The 25,785-nt window shown below is 36.1% G+C and overlaps 1 protein-coding gene across 1 annotated transcript in view; it reads left to right on the top strand.

Annotated features, from left to right (window-relative positions):
* Positions 1-25,785, top strand: part of GPC5 (glypican 5) — a gene marked incomplete at its 3' end in the record, with an annotated part of 277,658 nt that overhangs the window by 94,101 nt on the left and 157,772 nt on the right. The window contains exon 3 of the mRNA XM_021710910.1: positions 13,405-13,538. Within this exon, the coding sequence (XP_021566585.1) occupies positions 13,405-13,538 (134 nt within the window). The remainder of the gene's footprint in view (positions 1-13,404; positions 13,539-25,785) is intronic.

Genomic DNA, 25,785 nt, shown 5'->3' on the forward strand with positions numbered 1-25,785 from the left:
AGGTACATGTGTATATCTGCATGTACGTGTTTATATAAGTGAGTGTTATGTAGTAGGTTGGGTCAGTTGTTTGCTTTCCCTTCTCTGGAGGTACCCACCACTCAGAATTGGTTTTGTAACCTTTCAGACACTTAAAATGCATTTATATGTATACATGAATATAACACTATAAATACACAGTATTTTAATTGAAATACCATAAATAAATAATACCTTAACTGTCATTTTTCAATTTTTAAATTCATAATATAGCTTGATATTTTTCTTTTAACCATTACAATGCATTTAAAAACATAACATACTATGATTATGCAGTAATTAGAGAATGATGGGCATTTGTTTCCAGTTTTCCATGATTAGAAATAAGTGATTTATTGAGCATTCTTGTATATGCCTCCTTGTTCTAAAATATATTTATGTCTTTCAGTGATGTATAGTTAAGGTGAATTGTTTGCTGGTAGACAATATACACTTAAAACTTCATAAAAACAGTCAGATCTCCCCAACCCAACCTTGATATGAATTTTTCAATTATGCTTCACAGTAATGTGAGAGATCATCTGTTCCCCACAACTTGGCCAACATTTTTATACTGTCAATCTTTAGACTTTTTTTCTGGCTGGGTAGATGAAATTGTATATTTTTCATTTCACAGATAAGTATTGAGGTTGGTCAACTTTCATATGATTATTGCCTTCTGTATTTTTTCTGCAACTTATATATTCATATGCTTTGTCCATTTTTTAATTTGATTATCTTCTTCCTAGTTTTTCAGATATTCTGAATAATAAGCATTTGTTTATAAAATATATTGAAATTATCTTTCCAGTCAGCAGTCTGTTTTAATTACCTTTCTAGCTGTGCAATTTCATGACACATGAATGTGCATGGACTGTTAGTTATACACCAACAGATGTGAACAATGAAAAAGGCAGAAAAACTTACACGTCCTCAGTGTGATAAGCAGGAAGACACAATATTATATTTTGAGTATGTAAATTGGCTCCTGCATTGTCCTTTGACTATTTCCAACAAATAGGGTAAAGAAAAAAAAATTAATCCATTTGCATATGTGTGTATCAGTTTTGTTCTGGAGATTGGGAGAGTTATTGATAGCGATTGAGAACATCAGAAATCACGTCCACACAAAATACGTCCTTTGCTGTCTCCCAGACTGCTACAGGACAGATCCTTTTGGGGATGTGCAAACCAAATGCTGGTGAGGCTGACAGATATCTTCAAGTTGAGAGATCAAAACAATTTAATTTCAGAGGTGATATTGTAACTGAACCTGGGAAGATGGGAAGATTTAGGCAAGTAGAAAAGAAGAAAAGTAGTGACTGGAGAGTACAGGGTCACTCTGGAGTCTAACACAATTTAGCTGAAGCAGGGGGTGCTTAAAGTAGAGTGCTGGGAAATTTCGAGATTCAGCCTACTCATTAGGAAATGGGAAGAACCACTAAAGGCTTTGGATCAGAGACGCAGTGTGATCAGAACTGTGCTTTGGGAAGATTCATCTGGGACCCTGGAGGGAAGAATTAAAGCCGAGAGAGTGATGGAGAGAAAGTCAGCAAGGAAGCTCTTGCATCCATCCAAGAAGAGCCAACGAATGCTCACTCTTGAATGAAAGAAATTCCAATGCAAGATACCTGATAAAAAAGAGAACAGTCGTTGTTGGCACATTTTAAACCTCTAGCTGATGCCTCAGCTTTGAACAAGTAAAGAAAATATGGTCAATTGATTCATTGTCCTTTTTCTTTTTATCTAATTATTATTACAACAAATTTTCTTATAACCTCAGTATTGGTCAGTCTTATCTTGGTGCAGACAATTCCAGCAGTTTGTGGAATATCATGCTGTCTAACTCATGGGAGGTTTAAAATGTCACAAAGTCTAGTGATCACGTGAGGAAAAATATACTTATTTTTCCAGAGACATATTTTAAAATGTGATTGAATCACTGTTTGGAGTTGTATCCTATCTGTATCCCCTCCCCCATCAGAATAGAATTCCTCTTTTTTTTTCACCAACGATCCAAGATTTGTCTAAAACCTTCCCTGGTACCCCTGGTTCATAGTGATTTTCTCTGGCTTTTAACATTCCTTTGGTATCTACTTTATACCCTATGAAGATTGTGTTGAAGTTAACTTTATGTATTTATCAATTTGTCTCATTCTTAGAAATCCTACCTCCCTAACTAGATAATGAAGTCCTTGATGGTAAGAAATTAGAAACTGGGGAAAATTCATTTTAATTCTAGTTCTAGTTTTTATGACCACTATTAATTCACAGAATTAAAAAATTTTTAAATCCCCAGGTTTAAGATTTTTTATTTTTCTTTTTAGAAAATTCTCACAGCTGTACCGTGAAGTATGTCCATTTTGCAAATGTCAAAGCATGAACAAAGCTTATAAGTGAATTGCTTAGTTAGTAGTACATTTTCTCCTCAAATCTGCAATTGCCAATTGCCATGGTGATTTTGCATCCTGCTGATTGCCACCAGAGGTTCAGCTACTCTAGAGGTTGCGGGCTGTCACAACCCTCCAGCCTCTCCCAGATTGCTGAGCACGTGTGTGCTCTGATTGTCAGGATCAACGCCTAACTTTCACATTTATGTTAGTGACCATCTGGAGTCCAAGTCTGCTGAATTATCCAGGATCATTGGTCCAACCTGTGTGTTGGCAACTTGACTCTATTTCTAATCTCCCCTCTATCTTCCCAAATCCTTTACTAATAGCTACACTGTCTCGAAAAACTGCGAATCAAATATCTCACATTATGGTCACCATTTCCTACCATTCCAGCTGACTTATTCTTGTATTTCTAATTCCCAAATCATTCTGTCTTATGGAAATGTTCATTACACTTATTCTTCATACCCCATTTAAAAAAATTTTTTTTTGTTACTCAATTTATATTCAGTGATCTGGCAACTTCAATCTATGTGAACACCATTCTAATCAGCTATGGATGATTCTCAAGGAAAAGCCTTCCAAATTCATGTTATTTGATTAAATTGCATGTCTCCTTGGCACTTCCAAACTTTGGAAAATGTAGTCTCACTTGTTTTGAAATAGAAGTACCTTGATTCAAATGATCAGAAAAGAGATCTCTACCATTAAACCTCTAATCATGTGGTAATAGCTACTATCCCAGAACAAAGCAAAACAAAACAGAATTTTACTAGATCCCATGCCTTCTCCAGGCTCTGCCTCCTAAATCTGCCTTCCTTTACCACAAAAACTCAATGAATGATTTGTGTATTCCTTATCTATATCTCTTACATTACACCTGTCACTGTGATTTCTCCCCTGCCTCTATACTGAAACTACACTTTGCACATGTCACCAGTGTTCTTTTTCTTATTAGAACCAATGGTTAATTTTAATCCTCATCTAACTTGAGCTTTCAGTAGCTTTAGACACATTTGATCATTCCTTTCTAAAAAGAAAAAAAAAAAACACCTCACACACACATACTTTTTGCATTTGTATTTTGAGATAGCCCACTCTCCTGGAATTCCTATTCTCTTGTTGGCTTCTTCTCAGAATCTCTTTCAACGGCCCTTTGTCTCCATGTCTAAGTGTTGAATGCCCGAGAATCAGTCTTCAGCACTCTCCTCCCTCTAGGCTCATCCTAACTATATGCTGTTGATAATCACATTTGTATATCTTGCCTGCCCTCTCCTTTGATTTTCAGTTCATGTAACTAACAGCCTATTGGACAGCTCCTCTTGGATGAATTATAGTCATAAGAAGTCAAACAAGTCCGAGAGAGACTTTTAATTTCTCCCCAAATCCCCTCTCCTGTTAGTCTTCTCTATCTCATTTAATGGCATTTCTATCTGCCCAGCTGCTTTAGACAAAGGATACTAGGAGTCATTCTCAAATTGGTGTTTTTATTTTTATTTTATTTATTTTTACTTATTCTATTTAATCCATCCTCAAATCCTCCTGTCTCTGTCTTCAAACTCCATCTTCCAACTGCATCTCAGTGCTCATAGGTCACCCTGAGCAAAGGCAGCATCATCTCCTCTCTGAAACACACTAAAACACTTTTTATTTGGAGTCATTGTTTTTATCTTGTCCATCATTTTCTTATGCTCTGCCCAGACTCCTCTCCAAACAGCAGGCAGTGTGATGTTTTTAGAATGTAAAAGACATCATATTATTGTTATGCTCAAAACTCATCAATGACTTCAGAGCCCACTTAGAACATGAATTCACTCCTTATCAGAGCATATAGGAAACTACATAATCTGGCCAGCCTATCTCTGACCTCATCCTTTCTTACCCTAGTACCATGTGGCATTTGTCAGTTACAGTCACCATCTTTCTTTCTTTTCCTAGAGCCATTTTAGTCATTACCTATGAATATAAAACTCTTTCCTGTAATGTTCCCATGGCTGCCTCTTAACTTTATTCAGAATGTAATTTGAATATTACTTTCTAAAGAAGTCTTTCTTGGCCACCTAGTTGAAGCAACTCACGTCCATTCTACCCCATCCCACTATCAAGGATGCAGGTTTAACTAAGTTACATTCATCAAGACATAAAGTAATCTGTTTAATGTTATAATTTAAGTTTCCTTCACTAAAATGTAAGCTCCTTGAGAGCAGGTTGACAGCTATATTCCCTTCTCTTAGAATAATGGCCTGCACATAATAGGTGCCTAGTTTATTGATCGATATTGTCATTTGTAAGTAGACAAGGAAGAAAATCCCTTTGTTTGACTTTCATTCCTTAGAATGGAAAATGTGTCTTTATGGAAGACAGGAATGAAGAAAAGAAGAAAGGACAGGAAAGGAGAGAAGAGAGAGAAGAGAAATAATTGAAATCCCTGGTCAATTCTCAGCATCCCTATACCTGATGATGAGACAGCTCAGTTAGGACAAAGTAGCCCACAGTTATGGGTTGTTTTTTATTTCTTATTTCTCATTTGATCACATTGGCACTGCAGCATCAGCCTGGTGGCTTTACCTAAAAGACTCAATTTTTATGATGATTTTCTGTATCTGAACATTTGTTAATTTGGTCTACAAGTTGGATTTTCCTTTAAGAGTCCTGAACTAAGTGATTTTATTCGACCTGCTGGGCTCTGGCGATCCTTCCGCTTCAGCCTTCCAAATAGCTGGAACTACAGGCGTGCACTACCACGCCCGGCTAATTTTTGATTTACTGTAGAGATGAGGTCTTGCCAAGTTGCCCAGACGGGTCTCAAACCGGCAGGCTCAGGCAATCCACTCACCTCAGCCTCCCAAAGCGCGGAATGACAGACTGTGCCACCGAGGCCGGCTCTGAACTAAGTGATTTTAAATGGACCCTTTTAGTTAAGTTTAATGAATGATTCTGAGTAGGCTTGAAATGCAGAAGCGCCCTCTGGTGGTTTAGTTTATAGGTGTGCAAAAATAGCATTGTACAACCAAGATCCTGCTCAAGGTGCCCAACAGAAGATCATGAAAATATTCTTCTGCATCTTCCCTGTCTTTCCCTTCCTCCTTCTCCTTGTCTTTCTAATTGTGTTTAATTTGAAATATAAATTGGAGTGGGAATCTTTGTGATGATATCTAGCATAAATCTATATGGAAAAGCAACTTCTGGAAAATTAAAAGGAACTGAGTAGTAGTCACGAACAGTCAGCTATCCAAGGCAAGACATTTTGTGCCTCCAAGTGAACACTTTTACCAAAGCCTCCTTTACTCCTCGCTAACTGCATAGTAAACATATCTGTAGCCCTTGTCAAGCAGAAACAGTGGGTGTCTTCTCCTTTATTCAGCTTTAACATTGCTTTATTTGCTCCTCCCCAGGAACTGGGCACCTTGTACAAATTTAAAATTCTCCTTATGGGTAACTTATATTTAAAGGCAGTACTTTATGGAGTCTTAATAATTTATAACTTCCTATAAATATTCTTTGTTGCAATGCTAGAATGTACTAGTGTTTTAAAAGTGGTGTTTTGGTTATAACTTTTATATCTTTTTCATACCTGGCTTCTGGAATTATTTGTACCTTGAATGTGGCATATATTCTATTTGGATATTGGTAGTTCCATCGTTTTAGAGCAGTTATTCTATATTCATTTGTCTTTTTACTTATCTTTTTTTTCTTTTCTACAGAGGTAGCAATGTAGCAAACACTCTTCTTCCTCTTCCTCTTCCTTCTTTTTTTTTGTGGTATATTTTCCTCCAGCTTCTGAAAGATTTTTCTTGTGACCTTTACATTCTAATATACATTTTGTAATTTCATCTCTTTCCATGGGTTTAACTCTTGACTCTATGCAGGTGATTCTAGTCATTAACTTGCTTTTTATCTACAATCCGGTATTTAGAAATTACATCACAATTAAAGTTCTAAATGAGAAGTAGTAACTCATCCCAAGGAACATATACACCAAAAACTAAACTTGTTCTACCTTCTAACTTCCATGTACTAGTTACCGGCATTATATTCATCCTGGTTACCAGGTTAACTAAAGCTGCACTAACAACTTTAACTTCTCATATTTTACCTCATATAGGGAATCGACCCATCATGAAATTCCATTTATTTCATTCATAAAAGAGCTTTTGCTTTCCCTTCCTCTCTGATTTCACTGGTTCTTACTGAGTTTATTATAGTATTCTCTTACCTGACCTTTTGGAACGGTCTCCTTGTTTGTTGCAGTGACAATAACTGATCTTTTAAAAATAGGCTCTGATAATTCAGTTCCTTTGTTCATTAATCACTAGTATATTACTATAGTCTGAAAAATTAAGTACAAATCTGATGAACCTAGTATTTATTCCCTCCATCTCCAAAAGTGATCCGGTCCAACCTACATTTTCCTGAAATTATCCTCACTGGAATAAAGTTAAAATCATGTATTTCATCTCTGTCTGGAAGATTTAACCTCATTCTCATTTATGGGAACATGTGTTACCCCTAAAATCTGCTGGATTTCTTTTTCCCAAATTACTTCTGAGAATCATAAGGGAACTTAACATGAGAAAATAAACTCAAATTTGTGATTATAACCAGAAAAATTACCAATAGTATATTTCCTTCTGATAGTTTAAATTTTACTTTTAATATAATGGAGCACAACACACTTGTCCAAAAGCAACCTTGTTCTTATTTTATATATTTAGTTTTATTACCAAATACACTTGCAGTTTCTGTTAATCACCTCTCTGTTAACACCAAGCAGCCAGAAGCAAAGCTGTCAGTCACCCTTACATAAAGAGGCTGTGGAGTCTGCCTTTGCCTCTTTCTCTAAACCAGATTGCTTAATAACAACTTTGCATTCTTTGTCTTTCAATTTTTAGTGTTCTAGTCATTTTGCTTTTCAACCTACATTATTATTAATAAATATTTAAAAGGTACCATTGCAAAAGAAACAGAGGCTCGGCCTTTGGGAGTCAGATGAAAATGAACAATTTGGGTTGTTCTTTACAAAGTTTTTTGTAAAAAGCTTTGAATATCTGAAAATGTGGATAAGACTGAATGAGCAGACAAAGGGAAGCACTAATGATAAGTTTATACTTCATATGGGGTGCCAAGATTAAAGTGAGAATGGGAAAAGTCAGCTAAGTGTCAAGCAGTTGAAACAAATATTTGATCAGAGTGGGAGAAGTGATAGGGGTTAAGAGCAACTAAGAGAGTCATTTCGAGGTGAGATGGGAACTTGAAAATCAGTGGGAAATCAGAGAAGGAACTTACAGCAGGAGTAGATAAACATTAGGGAGGAAAAAAAATTTTTCCATGATACTTTGGACTGATTGCTGGGGAAAATGGTAGAGACCAGGGAGGAGAATTAAGACAGAAATTGCAGCATAAGTCAAAGATGAAAAATTGTCAACCTTATGTGAAGGTTTTTTCAATAGCAAGAAGATACTGGTATTGAAAGGTGCCACCCAAACCAGCTCCCCTCAGGGGAGCTAAGGTGACAGGCTAATGTCCTGGAAATAGATGGTTTTCCATTTCTTTTCAATAAACTCTGAAGCTGAGCACCCTGATAGCAAGTCAACAAATGTAAGAGCTTTGAAATTTACTTGCATTTTTTGAAATCTGCTATATATGCTTATATCTTTGGATACAATCAGAGATACCTTATACATCTGTGGCTATTGAATCTCTTTTGTGTTTGTTAAAAAAAACAAAAACTGCAAAAATGGTAATGGGAATAAAGGTCTTATGAGGCTGGTATTTTTAGCTCTCCATCTGCCTTCCTGAGAAACATGTTCAATAACAGATATGGTCTTGGGTCGAGCATGAGAGGGACAGGGTGAGATAAGTTTTCTCTTAACTCACAACTGCAACATGGTATATTTTCTTGAGTTTCAAATAAGAGAAAACTGAGGTTCATGAAAGTTCCGTAACTAGCCTCATCTTATGACTCATCACATTGGATCATGACTGAAGATTTCATTTCCATTCCTCTCTGCTTTTTTATTTCAAGATGCCTAACTGGGCATGGTGGCTCATACCTGTAATCCCAGCATTCTGGGAGCCTGAGGTAGGAGAACTGCTTGAGACCAGGAGTTTGAGACCTGCCTGGGCAACATAGCAAGACCTCATCTCTACAGAACATTAATCATAAATAAATACATGTCCTGTAGTACCTTCAAACAATCTTATTCTTCACATTTTCATCATTAACTTATATCATCTTCCTTTGGTTCTTGTTACTAGGAATACTTGGCAATGAACATACTTTCCTCCATTTAATATATATATATTAGCAAGGTACTAAAAATGAACATACTTTCCTCCATTTAATATATATATATTAGCAAGGTACTAAAAAATATTATACACACACACACACACACACACACACACACACACACACACATATATACACACATACATATACTTCACCTTCACTGTTTTTCAGTCTCAGGAATTGGAAATTCACTTTGAGCCTTTTAACACTTTGGTCTTATACTTTCCTTATATTCTTACAGTCATTTGCCAAGTCCTGATGATTTTGCTTCTCTTCTATCTTCAACTCATGAACACTGTCACCACTCTAGTTCAAAATTAAAGTTTCTTACTTGAGGAGTTTATTACCAGTTTCCCTGCCCTTAATAGTTTTTTTCTCTAGTCCAACTTTTAAAATGTTGCCTCATGCATTTACTAAACATTAGCTATGACATTTTACTTTTTCATTCAGCAGCCACCGGGGGCTTTTATCTAATAAATAAAACTCCATAGTCTGACATTTAGGGTCCTCTAAGATCTGCCTCAGCCTTACTCTTCATACATAATTTCTTTTTACTATTATCTTTCAAGACCTCTTCTTTCCAGGTCAAAAAGAAAATTGTTCATTTTTCAGCCTCCTGTTTTATTGCTTCTACCCTCTCAGGATTATTCCTCTGCCCTTCATCATTATGTAATTATAATGCTAGGGGTTTTGTCAAGGTCCTATTGCTCACCCCATAGAAAGCCAATTGCTGGGATGAGTATTGCCAGGGAAGAAGGCATTTTACTTGGTTGAATCAACCAAGGAGAATAAAAGATGCATTCCCAATTCTGACTCCCTGTCCCACCGAAGTCAAGGGTTTACATAGTGGGGCAGGAAGATAGAAAACAGGAATTAGGGAGGAATAAGGAAGAGGATTTGGTAAACAGGAATTAGAGAGGGGTCTAGCATCTCATTGTCTAGATGGGATGATCTAGTGAGTTTCAGTTCCTTAATGCTATAGGCCTGAGGGTTGATTTCCTAAGAAAGGGACTCAGATAAGACAGATGTTTTTAAGCTTTAAGACTGAAGGTCAATTTCTGTAATTATTAAAAAACAAAACAAACAACCTGTTAACTATTAGTTTTATCTAGAAGTTGGGCTGATCTCAATTATTATTTGTTCTGAGAAGATTATGTATCTAATTTGTCTCCAGGTACTACTTTCTTTTCCTTCTGTGTATCTCCTATGTCTGCTTCTTCCTTTTTATTGCTTCTCCACTGACTTTGGGCCTGAACTTTCTCCACTAGCCAACAGAAAGAGCTCTTTTGCAGGAGTCCTTCAGTACCAGTCTATGGCCTGTTAGGAACTGGGCCACACAGCAGGAGGTGAGCGGTAGGTAAGTGAGTGAAGCTTTAGGCGACTGAGTGAAGCTTCATCTGTATTTACAGTCACTCCCTATCACTCACATTTCCACCTGAGCTCTGCCTCCTGTCAGTACAGTGGCAGCATTAGATCCTCAGAGGAGTGCTAACCCTATTGTGAACTGCACATGTGAGGGATCTAGGCTGCATGTTTCTTATGAGGGTCTAACACTTGATGATCTGAGATGGAGCTGAGGTGGCAATGCTAATGCTGAGGAGTGACTGCAAATACAGATTGACATTAGCAGTGAGGTTTGACCACACAGAGATAATAAGTCAATTGCTTGCAGACTCATAACAAAACCCTGTCAGTGAGTGGCAAGTGAGCTGATATCCTTCAATTGTTCAGCTGCATCTGGTGGCAGGCTTTAAATCGGAATCGATACTTATTTTAATCTGTGTGTGGCCTGCCCATTATTTTGTTTACCACTTCCGTCATGCCTCTCTTTTTGTTTTATGATGAGCTGTATAATTATTTCATTATGTATTACAAGTACACAATAAATGTTTTGCTCTTGACTCATCCCAAAGTCATCTCCCACAACTTCTGGTCTGCAGAAAAATTATCTTCCATGAAACAGTCTCTGATGCCAACAAGTTTGGGGTCTACCACTCTTTTGTTCTCCCTCCCTCCACACTACTGCTGTGAGAATTTTTCTCTTGTGGACATTTTAAGCTAATGTGTCCCTGCTTGGAACCTTTTGCCTGTACTCCTTTTGCTGTTGCAAGTTCTTCAGTGGGTATCCAGGCCACATTGTGGATTTTTATGTTTTTTACAGCACACTGGTCTCACCTCTTGCTATACCCCTTCCTTACACTGTCTACATCTTGTTCTTTATGTGCATAGTAAGTTGCTGTACACCTCTCCACTTTCCTTCTCTCTCCTAGAATGATTGCATATGCTTTTGCCACTCAACAAACTCCCAGTTCCACCTTCTTTTTTATTTTTTAAGGTTTCTTCAGTATTTTTTTTTTAAAGCAGGGCTTATTGAGAGGACAGAGAAGCTCCCACAGTGGGAGGGGACCCAAAGGGGTTGCCCTTTTTTTTAAAAACTTTTTAATTTTAAAGATGTGGGGTACAATTCAGGGTTAGGTATACAAATGTTCATTATGCAGGTACCCTTGTTGATGAGGTGTGCCCCTCCCTCCCCTGGCATTTTCCCACTACTGCCAATCCCTTTCTTATGGTATTATGATAGTTGTTCAAGGTTCACTTATGAGTGAGAACATGTGATACTCAGTTCTTTGTTTTTGTGAAAGACCATTCAGTGTTATAGACTGTAAGTCCATCCAGGTTGCTGTGAAGTTCATGATTTTGTTCTCCTTTATGACTGCATAATACTCCATCGTGTATATGTACCACATTTATTTTATTCAGTCCTCTTTTGATGGGCAGCATGGTTGGTTCCATATTCTTGCTATTGTGAACAGTGCTGCAGTAAACATAAAGTTTCTTCTTTAACTTGCTGTGCAGATATGGTCTCCTGGGGCATTTCCCCAAGCACCCCAAATAGAGTTAATCTGCCCATTTTCTGTGTGGTACAATGTTACGAACTTCTGTGTGATTCCATGGTTGCTTATGTCATGCTCCATTAAAATTGCTACTTTACGTGTGTGACTTTTAACTCAACTGTGTGCATGCAGCCATACATTATTCACAGTTGTATCTCTAGCATCTAACTGAATGAGATACAACAAATAATTATTTATATTTTAATTGAATTTAAATAAACCCCAACATATCTAGGCTCAGCAGATGCTCAATGTCTCATCCCAGTGGAGTAGCCTTTCCCAGAATGGTCTCTCTTGATGTCCTTCCTCACCCATGACCTGCATATGGAAAGAATTCCACCTCTTGCTGACATCCATAACACATTTTTTGACACACAAAGCTTACTTTTTTTCCTTTCCTTCTAAAGTGAAAGCTCTGTCAAGGGAGACTTTAGCTACTCGTCTTTTCCCTCTTATAACATTTAATTCATGTGCTTTACAAATACTATTATAGAGGTAAAATAAATGTGGGTAAAATAAGAATGGATGCATAGTCATTTAATACTAATGACATGGAAAATCAAAGATATTTAGAACATGAAGGGAACTTTGTAATAATTTATTCTAACCTCTTCATCTTGCGTATCAGGAAATCCAGTTCAAAGAGGTTCTGTCATGTTTTTGAGGTATCAGCAGTAAGGAAGAAAAAAAAAACTAAGACAAGAACTAAAGTCTTCTGATCCTGAGGCCATGCTTTTACATATTTTAAATTATACTACTGTATCGTCTCAAGTATTTAAGGTATCATATAAATCCTTTTTTGATACTTTACATAGTTAATTACTTGATTTATGCAATAGTAATTATGTAAATTATAAGAAGATCTTTGCTAGATAAGTACTAAGAAACAATGAATTTTCATGGGGATAAATTATTTTTTTTAAAAGACTATAATACCTTGGAAATCACACCAGATTGAGAAAGAAGATAAAGAACTATTATGAAATGAGGTCTTTTTTTTTTTTTTTATTTTGAGTTGGAGTCTCACTCTGTTGCCCAGACTGGAGTGCAGTGGCCGCTCCCGGCCACCGCAGCCTCAACCTGCTGGGCTTCGGCGATCCTTTCTGCCTCAGCCTTCCAAGTAGCCAGAATTACAGGCTTGCACTACCACGACTGGCTGATTTTTTAATTTATTGTAGAGATGAGGTCTTGCTGCCCAGGAGAGTCTTGAACCCACAGGCTCAGGCAATCCACTGATCTCAGCCTCCCAAAGGCGTGGGATTACAGGCTGAGCCACCGAGCCTGGTTGAAATGAGATCTTTATGTTAAACATACTGACATTTCGAAGAAAGGGCCGTAAGAAGAAAACTACAAATATACTTGCTTTTGCCATTTGATCTCCTTTAGAAAAGGACCATGCATTCGGTAGCAAATTATTTCATTTTAAAGTAGGTGTAAATATATGATAGTCATACATATAAATCTAAGCCATAACTAATATCTATTTTGGTTAATAGTCTTATTTATACAAGCAAGCCAGTTTATTAATATAATTGCCTGATTTTGCATATTTTGCTCATGTGTACTGCAATCTATATAAATGACATCAATTTATCATGGTTGCCATTTTATACATTTATTTCATCATGGTTGCCATTTTATACATTTATTTTCTTCTGTTTGAAAAATGACAAATCTTATATTTATAAAAGGTTAATATTGAGGAATAAGCAAGAATATGTCATTGTTTTGGCCTCTATGAAACATCACATTCTCCGAAAGGTTAAGTGTGGCTTCTAACTGTCTTTTAATGTTTTCTATTTAAAAGGTAAATAAGATTTGTGGCCGTCCAGTAAGAACACCCACACAAAGCCCCCATTGTTCTTTTGATCCGAGCAAAGAGAAGCATGGAATGAAGATCCCTGCAAGGAATGGTGAAGAGACACTTGCCAACAGAAGAAAGTAAGACATTTGTTTTACAACCAGAAACAGAAAAGAAAGTAAGCCATTAATTTTACAACAGAATAGAGTAAATTCAATGACATAGAATCAAATATAGTGTGGGAGAAAACAAGGCCAGCCTTCATTAATTTTAACATTCAGTGACTCTGCTTATTCTATTAATTTGGAAGATAGGTTTAAACCAATAAAGTTTTCTGTGATTATGGAAATTTTCTGTAATATAGTATGGCAGGTCTTGGACACATGTGATCATTGTGCACTTAAAATGTGGCCAGTATGACTGATGATCAAAGTTTTAAATTTAATCTTATCAATTTTAATCTAAATTCTGCATTTGCCTGGTGGCTACTCTAGGACAGTACAAGACAGAAAGAGAATAAATTTAAATTATGTGTTAAGTATTGCTGAGAGTTTTGCATCTGTTAGAAAAATATAATTGGATTTAAAAAATGGTTTTAAGACCTTTTATGTGGAGTGGTAAAAATGGCTACCTGTTGATCTAAAATGATAAATATTGAGTAGGGATGGCTTCTATAATTTGCATTTCTACCACTATGTTCATGGCTATTTCACATGCTAAATTCAAGCCTACCTTAATGCCCTTTTGCTTTGTAATTGGTGCTTAAACTTAAAACTGGAGGAGATTATTTTGTGTGTGTGTGTGTGTGTGTGTGTGTGTGTGTGTGTGTGTGTGTCTGTGTGTGTGTGTTCGGTTGACAAGTGTATCTCCTGTCAAATACTAGATTTCAGTCTGTGTTTCAGAATTTTATATTCACTTATTAATTCAAATAATTATTTCTTATAATACCTTATGGATAATTCATATGTAAAGTACTTTACAGAATCTTACTCTCTATAATCTAAAATCTGTTTCTTTCTCTTTGGGATAGCATCCCTAATTGCCTCACTCTTACACCAGATGACCTGTAAGCATGGAGTAGATATATAGGCTATTACTGGCTATTTGCTACAGCTAAAATGAATGAGAACTTTGTACATAAATTAGCTATACTTTGTTATCTAACATACCAATAATGATAAGCGGTATTTCTTGCACTGAAAAATCAGTCTATCCTGCCTGGGGTGGCTTTTATAATAAAATCCAGGAAAAGAAGTTTGAGTTCTTAAAGATTATGCATGTTTCACTACCAAAACAATCCATTTGGAAAACAAACAAAATCCAACTCTTAACATCATTTAGTCACTAGAAAAACTAAATTAACGCAGGTAAAATATTATGAAGAGACTCAGGAACAATGAGGGCCTCATTGAGTGGAAAGTTTTAAAAGTATCTGTGCTGACTCCTTCTCACCAGTCTTGCAGACTTGTTATTTCTGTCTCTGACCATTCAGCCAGCATTAGCCATTCCCCATGAATCAGGGTCCATCCATCAAAGGACAATCTCTTGCCACAAAAAGTGAACAACAGTATGAGGTGGGACTCCCCCCCAAAAAGGTATTACTCTTTGGAGGGTGGGTCCCTTGTAGTATAGGCTTTCCTCACTAGGTAAGTGTTCTAAGAACTCGTTGTCATCAGTGTACCAGCTAGTGTTGTTGTTGAAAGGCTGAGTTTGGCTTCAGTGAAATTTTCTTTCTTGAGTCTTTCAACATGTTTGTACACATCATGGTGGGTGATTTATGAAATCACCTGCCCACGCTGTGCTGAGTATACAGCAGTTTTTGATCAAAAATGGCCTAACTCCTGTGCCCTACCATCTCTAATCACCTAATCTCACCCCAGGTGACTTTTTTCTGTTTCCCTGGATGAAAAAAGTCCTCAAAGGGAAACATTTTGCTGTTGTGGAAGAGGTGAAACAAAAAACAGCATAAGTACTAAAAGACATCAAAATGGATGAGTTCAAAAACTGTTTTGTGCAGTAGAAAAAGCATCTTAATAGGTATATTCCATCAAATGGAGAGTACTTTGAAGGTGTCTAGTGTTCACACATGTAAGAATAAATACACAGTATTTTATAAATAAATTCTGTTTTTTTGGCCTTCCCCCCACTTGAAGCCACTTAAAAATTTCAATTTTACATTATTTTTTATTACCACTATTTACTGGGGCTTCATTGCCATGGTGTTATACTTCTGCTTATTGCTTATATATTATGCAGATTTATGTATAAACTACCCTAAACTTTATTTATCCCTCATCAACTGATAATTTCCCATGAGGTCATAAATTTCTTTTTTTTCCTCTATTTTCTTTAAATTTTTTCTTTCTTTCTTTTTTTCTTTTTTCTCTTTTAAAATTTATTATAAATAAATAAATAATCCTGGGGTAAAATTCAGGGTTAGGTATGCAAAAGTTGATTATGCAGGTACCCTAGTTTCAACTGAAGATGGTGAGGCAATGTAGCAGGAGTACGTGCTGAGCTTGGGCTACCTTCTAATGCATCTTACATGGACTTTGTCTACCTACTTGAACCTGATTTCTAAAAGATCACTTACACTTGGTGATATATTGCTTCTGTATAAGCCTAATCTTATAGGCTGGCAGATCAGATAGCACCTTGTTCATCATGGGCATCTCAGATTGCATAGTCATGGTCAAGTGTGTACTTTCTACCAAGGCTGTAATACAAAGCAACTAAGCAACCAACCAGCCAGCCCAACCTGATATATTGTACTTCAGGCACCATTGAATTGCTAAACTGGTTCATCTGGACCAAACATTATTGCAGCTTGCAAAAACCTAAGGGCTGTTTCTTTCTTATAATAAATCTCTTTTGAGCTACTCTATGTATGAATTAGTGCAACATACCCAAGTGTATAGTAAGTTTTCTCTAATATGCCAAGTGATCCAAAAAGCACTGTGCCTCTTTCTGAGTGTTATCTTAGGTGCAAAAATTTGCCTTTTATATTAGAAAAATGTCCCAATAAGATCCTGAACAAATTTGGAAACCCTGTTATGTTGTCAAGCACTTGAAATGTCAGTATGTTTTTGTTTGTTTGCTTGTTTTGGTTTTTTTTGCCACCAGAGGCGTGCACAGGTCTATTAAGGCATCTAGAATGATGTGATCAATATTGTCAGCGTTGTCCTATAGGATATCTATACAATCAAGGATCCTGTCTCTCATAGACAGGAAAAATTGCCATGAGGGCTAACAGTGAAGGGATACTGCTGTTCTTGTCAGCTGAAAGTGAAATATTTCTGATTGTCTTTACTAACTGGTGAAAAGATACACGAATTTGCCAGATCACTAGCTGGGTGGCAGATGTCAGAACATATTTTGGTTTGCTCTTTTAGTCACCAGCTACAAAGAAGCATCTGTAATTGGAGTCATCCTCTGACTCTGTGATAAACCAACCATTCTTGAAGTCCATCTCAGTTTGCACAGACCAGTCAAACAGGTGAGGTAAATGGTGAAGTGCTGGGAGTCACCTTCACTGCATTTTCTGTGTCTTTGATAATGGCTAATCTCAGCTATTCCCCAGAGATATGATGAATTCCCCAGAGAGATGATGTCAGAAGCGGTAGTTTTAGGAATTTTGATTCGACTTTCATTCTATGAGTTGGGGAACTAGTATGGGGATTGTGCACTGGATGAGTATGTCTAGTTCAACAGACTGTGAAATAAGTACTGGGTGGGTCTGTTGTATCAGTGGCCCCATATGAGACCAACTGGGCCTAAAATTCCATTTTCAGTTGACATTTATGAGCTTCTATCTAGATTGACAGAGCAGACTGGTATTCTGGGTCTTTGGAATACAAGTCAACTTAGAACTAGTGTCTGATATTCTTGGGAAGCAAAATGGTCACCGCTCTTTGTAGGGAATAAATGGAGGAAGATTTATACCATGTAATTGTTGTGTTTATACAGGGATTTTTCCTCAAGGGAGCCTAGCCTTACATTAGTCAAGGTGCTTTGAAGTTCTGAACTGGGAACTAGATGAAAGACTATGATTTTCTTTTGTGGCAGATAAAGTAATATTTCTTTTTATATCTTTAATCCAAGTTTTTTTTCCTTGTTCTTTATTTTTTAAAAAGCACACCCATATCTTGTTTCATGGATGAGCCATTTTCTCTTATCACTCTGACAATTTTTATTGTGGTTTTTTAAAAATAGTATGATAGTATTTCCCATAATTTTTTTCTGTTTTATTTGAGTTTCCTTGTCTGCGTTAGATGGGTTATCTACTAGATTTATTTTTGATTTAATTTATTTGTGAAATTTTCTTTTTATGTTCTCTTTATTAATTTGCTCATTTTAGATTTTGAAAACATTTTCTATTTAAGATAATAATTATTTTCTTTTTTTGAGTCAGAGTCTCACTCTGTCACCCAGGCTGAAGTGCAATGGCATGGTCACAGCCACTGGCAGCCTCTACATGCTGGGCTCAGGTGATCCTTCCATCTCAGCCTTCCAAGTAGTTGGAATCACAGGTGCGCACCACCACACCCAGACTTATTTATTTATTTATTTTAGAGATGAGGTCTCGCCAAATTGCCCAGGTTGGTCTCAAACCCCTGGGCACAGGTAATCCTCTTACCTCCACCTCCCAAAGTGCTGGGATTACAGGTGTGAGCCACCACTCCTGGTTTAGATAATAGCCAAAGTGTAAGTAAAAGTTAAGTGATGAGTAACTTAGTCTAAGATGACCTATGTTAAACAGAAATTCTTAACTTTGATATCAAGTGTATCGAATTTTCTTTTATTGTTTAAATTTCCTGCCTGCATCAATTCAGGAATATATTTATTATAATTTTTTTGTACTAGCTCTATAGCTTCGTTTCTCTCATGTTTAATATATAGAGAATGTGCCTTTATAAATGTTATAAGGTAAAGTTCCAAGTTAAATTTCTCCTATCTTGAGCCAGTTTTTTCAACACGTCCTAAAGCAGGTTTGTTTTATATGTGTGTGTGTGTGTATGCATATATACACACGTATATACACACGTACATGCAGACACACACACGCACACATATACATATAACATCTATATGTAATTTTACTGGTCTGTTGTTTAGTAATAATCCAGTAGTTGCTTTCTGCAATTTTTTTACTTTATTATTGTGATTGCTTTTGCTTTGAAGGATTTTGAAAAATCTTGTATGAGTCACTTTACTCTCATTTTTTTCAAAATTCTCTTAGATATTTTGAAATTTATTTTTAAAAGTATATTTTATAATCTTTTGGGGGGTTTTGATCGGAGTTATATTGAATATATAAATTGATTTTGACAAAAATAATGCTAAAAATGACTGTATTTCTGAGCTCTATTTCTAATGGTTGATAGGATTTGGGTTTTCTATATGGATTATCATATTCTACATGAACAGTTCTTCTGGCAAGAAGCTCACTGCACCTGGTAAAATTCATATACCCTATGTACTACTGTCTAACTCCTTTGGATAGACCCTAGAGAAACTATCGCTTGTACCCATAGGAAGCTTTCTTGAATATTTGTGATAACTAAGAGTTAAAAACAAACTATATGTCCATAACTAGGAAAATAGAAAAGTAAAAGGTAAGACTTTGAAATACTATGAAACAGTCAGAAGAAATGAACATATTTTCATGCAAAAAAAAATAAACATTACAGAAACATTTTACAGAAAAAAAACATTAGCTAGAATGAGAACAATAGCACATTATCATTTATATAAATTAAAAACACACATATAAATATAGTAGTAAATATTTTTCAAAGATAGGATATGGCAAAGTATTTATGCTAAACACGATAGAATGGATATTTATAGAAAGATAGGCCTGGGTCTGGTGGCTCTCATCTGTAATCTCAGTACTTTGGGAGGTCGAGATGGGAGAATTGCTTGAAGCCAGGAGTTCTAGATGAGCCTCAGCAACACAGTGAGACCCCATCTCTACAACTAAAATAAAAATTTGCTGGGTGAGATGGTGTGCCTGTAGTCCCAGCTACTTCAGAGGCTAAGGTGGGAAGATTGCTTGAGCTCAGGAGTTGGAGGCTACATTGAGCTATGGTTGTGCCACTGTACTCCAACCTGGGAGATAGAGTTAAATTCTCTCTGTTTTAAAAAAACCAAAAATAAATAAATAAATAAAATGAAAAGAGAGACAAGAAAGTGGATCACAGATAAACAAAAAAGTTAAGATAGTAAAATAAATGAAGGGGAAAGTGTTCAAGGATAAATTACCATAGCATGACAGGAATTAAATTGTGTGCTTAACTCTGTGTAACTGAGAAAATATAGGTCTATTTGTGCATGTATGCATATCAACACACACAATCATTTTAAAGTTTAGATGAAAAGTGTTTATTAAATCATTTCCCCAATTTAAAAAATAGTTAAAACTCTCGCAGCTATATTATCACAAATGCTGATAAAACTAAATTTTTAAATAGCCTTCTTATTCCATTTCACATGCTAGGTAGAGATCTTTTTCTAAATTAGTATATAGTGTATAGTAGGAATAGTGACTATTCAAATAGAGATAAAATATAATTGGCAAGAACAGTTTTTTACTTGTTTGGATTTCTTACTGTAACTCATTAATTACACAAATGAAAGTTGATTGAAACAAATAGACAAAGAAAAATTAAATTTCCAAGTAATCCATCCAAATCATTAATGAAACCATTGCTTTTCATTATTCATGAAAAGTAAAGATAAAAAATAATAGTTTGTGAGTTCGTTTTTATAAATTAGTATTATATGTATGATAGTGTTAAAAGACAGATTTACAACAAACTTAGTTATAGGCTAATTGACTTTTATTTGTGTTTCATGAATGGGTCTGCCTCCATTCTATGAATAGAATGGGAACTCCCTTTGGGCAAGGGGAAAACAGTGGGTAGGTTTTGTGAGGTTGAAATGAGGAAACAGAACAATAGAAAAAAAGTTAATTGGTTAACACCATGTTACTTCAAATTACTTTTTTTTAAAGGGTTAAAGCATAGGGGACTTCCTTCTTACACTGATTTAGGTAAACTGGAATCTCCTGCTTTCAGGAAAAATTGGTCTGTTTTGAGATTTATCTGCTTCTTTAAAGTTTCAGTTTGATGATACGGCATTTAACATGAGTGACTCCATTTTGGTTGATCTGGTCATAGGTGTGCAGGAGGAGCTCATTTCAAAACCATGGCCTCTCCTAATTTTTTGCTTAACAATAGTTTCTCTTATGTATTTTTTAATAAAATTTACTTTGGGTAATTCCCATGAGAACACCCCTAGCAGAAACTACTTTCTATAAATTTAAACAAGCCAAAACTATTAAAGGAAAGCAATGGAATAAAATAATTTAGTGTGTTCTACAGCTTAATATAGTCTCTGTAGTAGCTGAAAAATAGGAATTGTATAATATATCAGTGGCTTTGCCAATGTCAATGAATATAAACACTATATTTGCTAACAACTTAAAATGAATTGTACACATAAATAAGGCATAGCCTTTTAAAATTATATTATATTGTCATAGTTTACTTTAGATTTAGTACATTATGAAAATTTTGTTGTTTGAAATTATGTTGGAATTATGAACACCCTAACTTGAAAAAAATTATTTCAGGTCTTTATGACAGAGGAAGAGTTTAATTTATACAGTCTTCCAATATTCAAACTATTCTTTTGGGGTGGTATTAATATAACTGTCAGGGAGGGAAGAGTGGTTTCCTTCCACCCTCCTAAATTTTTGGCTGGGGTGTGAATTAAATTAACATAAGGCAGATTAATAGGGAAACTTTTAAAATTACATGTATAGGTATGGGAGTCCCACAAAAATATGAGATTTAAAAAAGGACCAGGTAATTGAAGCTACAGAAAGGCATAGGGGCTTGCGGTTCTGAGGTGTGATGGAGATATGAGGGGGTGAGAGGAGGAAATGTATGGTGGATAAAGGTTACCTTGTTATGCAGGTAAAAGTCTAGGTGATAAAGGTGAACTTCTGGTTCTCTTTCTGATACACATGCCTTTACTAATGAAAATTTCTTTTATGCATATAAACTTCTTTTACTAAAAGCAGCTTTTCAGAGCTACTTCTGTGCCTTCAGTTTTTCAAAATAACTAGCTCAAAGTAATCAATATGCCAAAAAGTTACATGTTGGAGTTGCATATTCTGGTCTCCTAGTCATATTTTGGAGTGATGTGTTCTGAACCCCACTATAACCATTGTTGACTTATAAGTAATTTGACTAACTACCTTTTATTTTTGGTTGGCCAGTAGTATTTATTAAGTGATGATTAATCAGTCTCTTTGTTTTGTAATTGTAATGTTTAGTTCTTTTTTTTTTTTTTTGAGTTGGAGTCTCACTCTGTTGCCTAGGCTGGAGTGCAGTGACATACTCACAGTCACCACAGCCTTGACCTGCTGGACTCAAGCGATCCTTCCTCCTCAGCCTTCCAAGTAACTGGAACTACGGGCACATGCTACCCTGCCTGGCTAATTTTTTGACTTACTGTAGAGATGGGGTCTCACCAAGTTGCTCAGGCTGGTCTCGAACCCCTGAGCTCAGGCAATCCTCTCACCTCGGCCTCCCAAAGTGCTGATATTACAGGCTTGAGCCACCGTGCCCCGCCTTTAGTCCTTTTTTATATGATAAAATACTATATCCTCAAAGGTAGTTGGGCTTGTCTGCCATCTTGCTTTTTTTGTTTTCTCTTTATTCTGTGTCTTTTCCTGCATTTATTCTCCTTCTTGCCTTCTTTTAAGTTTAACAGATACTTATTTTCTTATCCTGTTATAGCTTTTTAGATTTGTATTTCTTTATTATTCTCCTAATGGTTATCATAAAGATCACAATATGCATTTTTAACTTTTACTGTCTACTTTAAATTAGAACTTTTACCACTTCATTGAACAACATAAAGAAACTTAAAATAGTTTATCTCCATTACTTTCTTCCTGTCCTTTGTGCTATTTGCCAACAAAATCTTACTTATACCAACAATTATTTTCATAATCCCCAAGACAATTATTATTATTCTTATTTTTAGATAGTCAATATTTACTTATATTCTTTCTGGTGCTCCTTATTTCCATGTATTTATATAGATTCATTTTGCTTTGACCTTATTATATTTTTCATTGATTATTACTAGCGATACATTTTTTTCAACTTTTGTCTTGTATACACCTTCATTTTTGAAGAATATTTTTGCTTGACCTTTAATTGTACATTGTTGCCAGCCACCATTTTTAAAACTATAAATGTCTAAGCCATACTTAAGCTCATGACATGATAAATTTAATATGAAAAATAACTCAGATTGTGGGTGCTACTGTTGCCTCACCCATATCCGCTATTTGCCATTTAATGTGTCTCCTGGCTGCTGTGTTCTGGCTGCTGCCAACTTACAGCTACCCGATTCTCTGGGGTCTTGCCCTCAACAAGTAGCAGCCATTGGTATTTTTATCTATTAATATCTAACAAGTTATTCCGAAACTTAGTGGCTTACAATAACAATAAGCACTTCTTATGCAATTTTCTATGGGTCAGGAATTTAGGAGCTAATTAGCCATGGGGTTTTGGCTCAGGGTCTTTAGAAAGATTGCTATCCAGAGGTCAGCTGGGGCTGTAGTCATCTGAAGGCTTAAGTAGTACTGGATGGCCCATTCACATGGCTGTTGGCAGGCGGTCTCAGTTTTTTGTCATGGTGACCTTTAATTGGGCTGAATGTTCTCATGCTTTTGTGGCTGGCTTCCCTCAGAGCGGGGAATCCAAGGGAGAGCAAAGCAGAGGCTTGCTGTCCTTAATGTTCTGGCCTCAAAAGTCACACACTGTTATTTTTGCAATATCCCATAGGTGACACACGTCAGTCCTCTTCTATGTAGAAGGGGACTACACAAAGGCAAGAAGGAGCGTCATCCTGGAGACTGGCCACCATGTGTCTCATCCACCTGTGGAAAGGGGTTAGACTCATACCTGTCTTATGCACTTGTAATCACAGGCAAGATCAGACTGACAATAGGGTAGAAGGGGCCTTCCCCTTGCTTCAAGGTGGTGAGACCAAATAAGTGTTGAGATGCTCACTTCAGCACTCCCTGTGGTATCTGGCTGAAGCTGAGACCACATGAAAAAGTACCTAAAATAAATGCCAACTGAGTGCCAACGAAGGCAGGATTATAGTATCCTGTTCTCAGCATAGATAATTCTCGTATTAATTCCAAGTTCCTGACCATTTTGTTTTGTTTTTCCTCTTCTTCCTCCATATTCATTTCCTAGAGAAACTTTCTGTGGAGTACATTGCTTTTTTTCTTGTTCTGTTTCAACATTTGAAGAAGGAAATTTTGCTTGTTAAATTTTTTTTCTGGATTAGAGTTGTGCTAAGCTTGTTCATAGGCGATGTGAGTCTTCTTTTAGTTTGAAAAGAGGAGCGCTCAGTCACAGAATTGGATTCTTTTGATTTTATTTTGGAGATGTAATTGTCATAATTCTATCTACCCTGTCTTCTGTTTACATAGCATGCCAGTAATGCACTCATTGAAGACTCTGAATAATTGATATATACAGGTTAAAGAGGTCTCCAAAGTTGAGCAAGACAAGGAAGAGCTACCACTCCTTTAACCAGCTAGCAAGGCATCACTATTTTGCCTTTTGGGGCAGAAAACCAAATCAACACAGTGGTAAAGGACATTGCACTTGTATAGTTGTCTAAACCAGCCCAGGCAGAGTGATTTCCCTGTGGCAGTTCCTGCTCCCTGCTTGATTTCTTGAAGTTAGCTGGTAAGAATACGCTATTAGCAAGCTTAAATCGGTGATAATTAACTGTACATTATTATTTCAAAGTAGTGTGGCTGTGCCAATTAAGTGAGTAATTAGGAAAACCCCAGGACAATAAATTAAGACAGAGTCTCAACACCAGTGCCCCATCTGTTCTCCAGCAAGCATTCCAATTAGCCAAGTATCTCATTTAAGAATTTGAGATTAAGGGGATTGGCTACATGCATAAATGTGCATTTGCATAATAGAGTCTGTCCTAGGTGCTTAGTAAAAATAAGATGTTTTTACTACCAGGTAGGATTTTGATGTCAAGGTGGGGAGAGAAGAACTTTTAGAAATAATAGATTTTTAATGTTTGAAACAAGATATAATTTAAATTGTTGTACAGGTATTTGTTTTTCTTAGTTTTCCCTTCCAAACTTCACTGGACTATTGCGTCATCAGACATTTTCCTTTTGTCCTAATACATGTATTAAATCATGATTTGAGTGAGAATTTTATCAGTTGAAACATTAACAATTTTATTTATTGAGAGTGGGAACTAAAAAGAACACTTGAAATTGTAGTTTACGGAGAGGAATGATGCAGGGCATGATTCTGATTCGATTCAGGATGTCACTGTCAACTAAAATAAATTGATGTTCTGCCCATCACAGAAAAACACAGTGAAGTGGTTAAAATGATTCGTTAAACGTAGGGGAAAAAATCAGAATATGCTGAATGAAGACCGTTTAATCTTATTTAAGTTTATTGCCAAGGTAGATGAAATAGATTCATATTAAATGGGATCAGTTAGCTTAAAATACATGAGTATATACTTACATTGTCAAATCCTACCTAAGACAATACTTATTAATGACACCAAAACTAATTAATTTTTAAAATTCTGGACATTGCACGCTGAATATATGTGTTTGTTATGATGGTAAATCACTATTGAGATATACTGGACTTGATGATGAATTGTATAGACAAATATTCAGAGGAGAAAAATATTCATAGGTCAGAAGAAAAGTCAATAATCTGAGAAAAATTTAATAGCATTCATAGTACTAGAGAAAGCAATTTACAATCTATTTCCTAAACGGAAGTTAGGAATTCTTTGAGGTACCATTATTATTTATTACCTGAAAGTTTAATTTACTAAAATAAAGGTCAGCTCTCTTCAATGAGAAAATTTCTGTTTAATTTAAAACAGTGCTTATTAAGTGGTGGTAGTGAAGTCTTCCAGGCCAGAGCAGGCCAAGAAAAAGCTTTGGCTATGGGAATAGAGGTGAGGCCAGAGCAGGCACTGAGGGAACATGAGCTACAAGGCAAGCCAGAGTCAAGACCTACATGAATAATGAAGATCAGGACCTGCAGGGGGTCAAAGACCAGGCACACGGGAAGAAGAAATGCCAGAAGGCAGAGCAAACATATGGCAAAAGTTTAGGCTAGCGGTCCTTAACCTTTAGGGATCATGTATCCCACTGAGAATCAGATAAATGTTCCTAGAAAAATAGTTTGTAAACAAATACATGCAGAATTTTGTTGCATTAAAAGGCACTTTGCTTCTCATAAAACTAATATTAAAAGTAAAAAGTTTTTTTGTCTTTTTTTG

The sequence above is a fragment of the Carlito syrichta genome, unplaced genomic scaffold (genome assembly GCF_000164805.1).
Source record: "Carlito syrichta isolate Samal-C Ts95f unplaced genomic scaffold, Tarsius_syrichta-2.0.1 Scaffold301642, whole genome shotgun sequence".
NCBI classification, from domain to species: domain Eukaryota; kingdom Metazoa; phylum Chordata; class Mammalia; order Primates; family Tarsiidae; genus Carlito; species Carlito syrichta.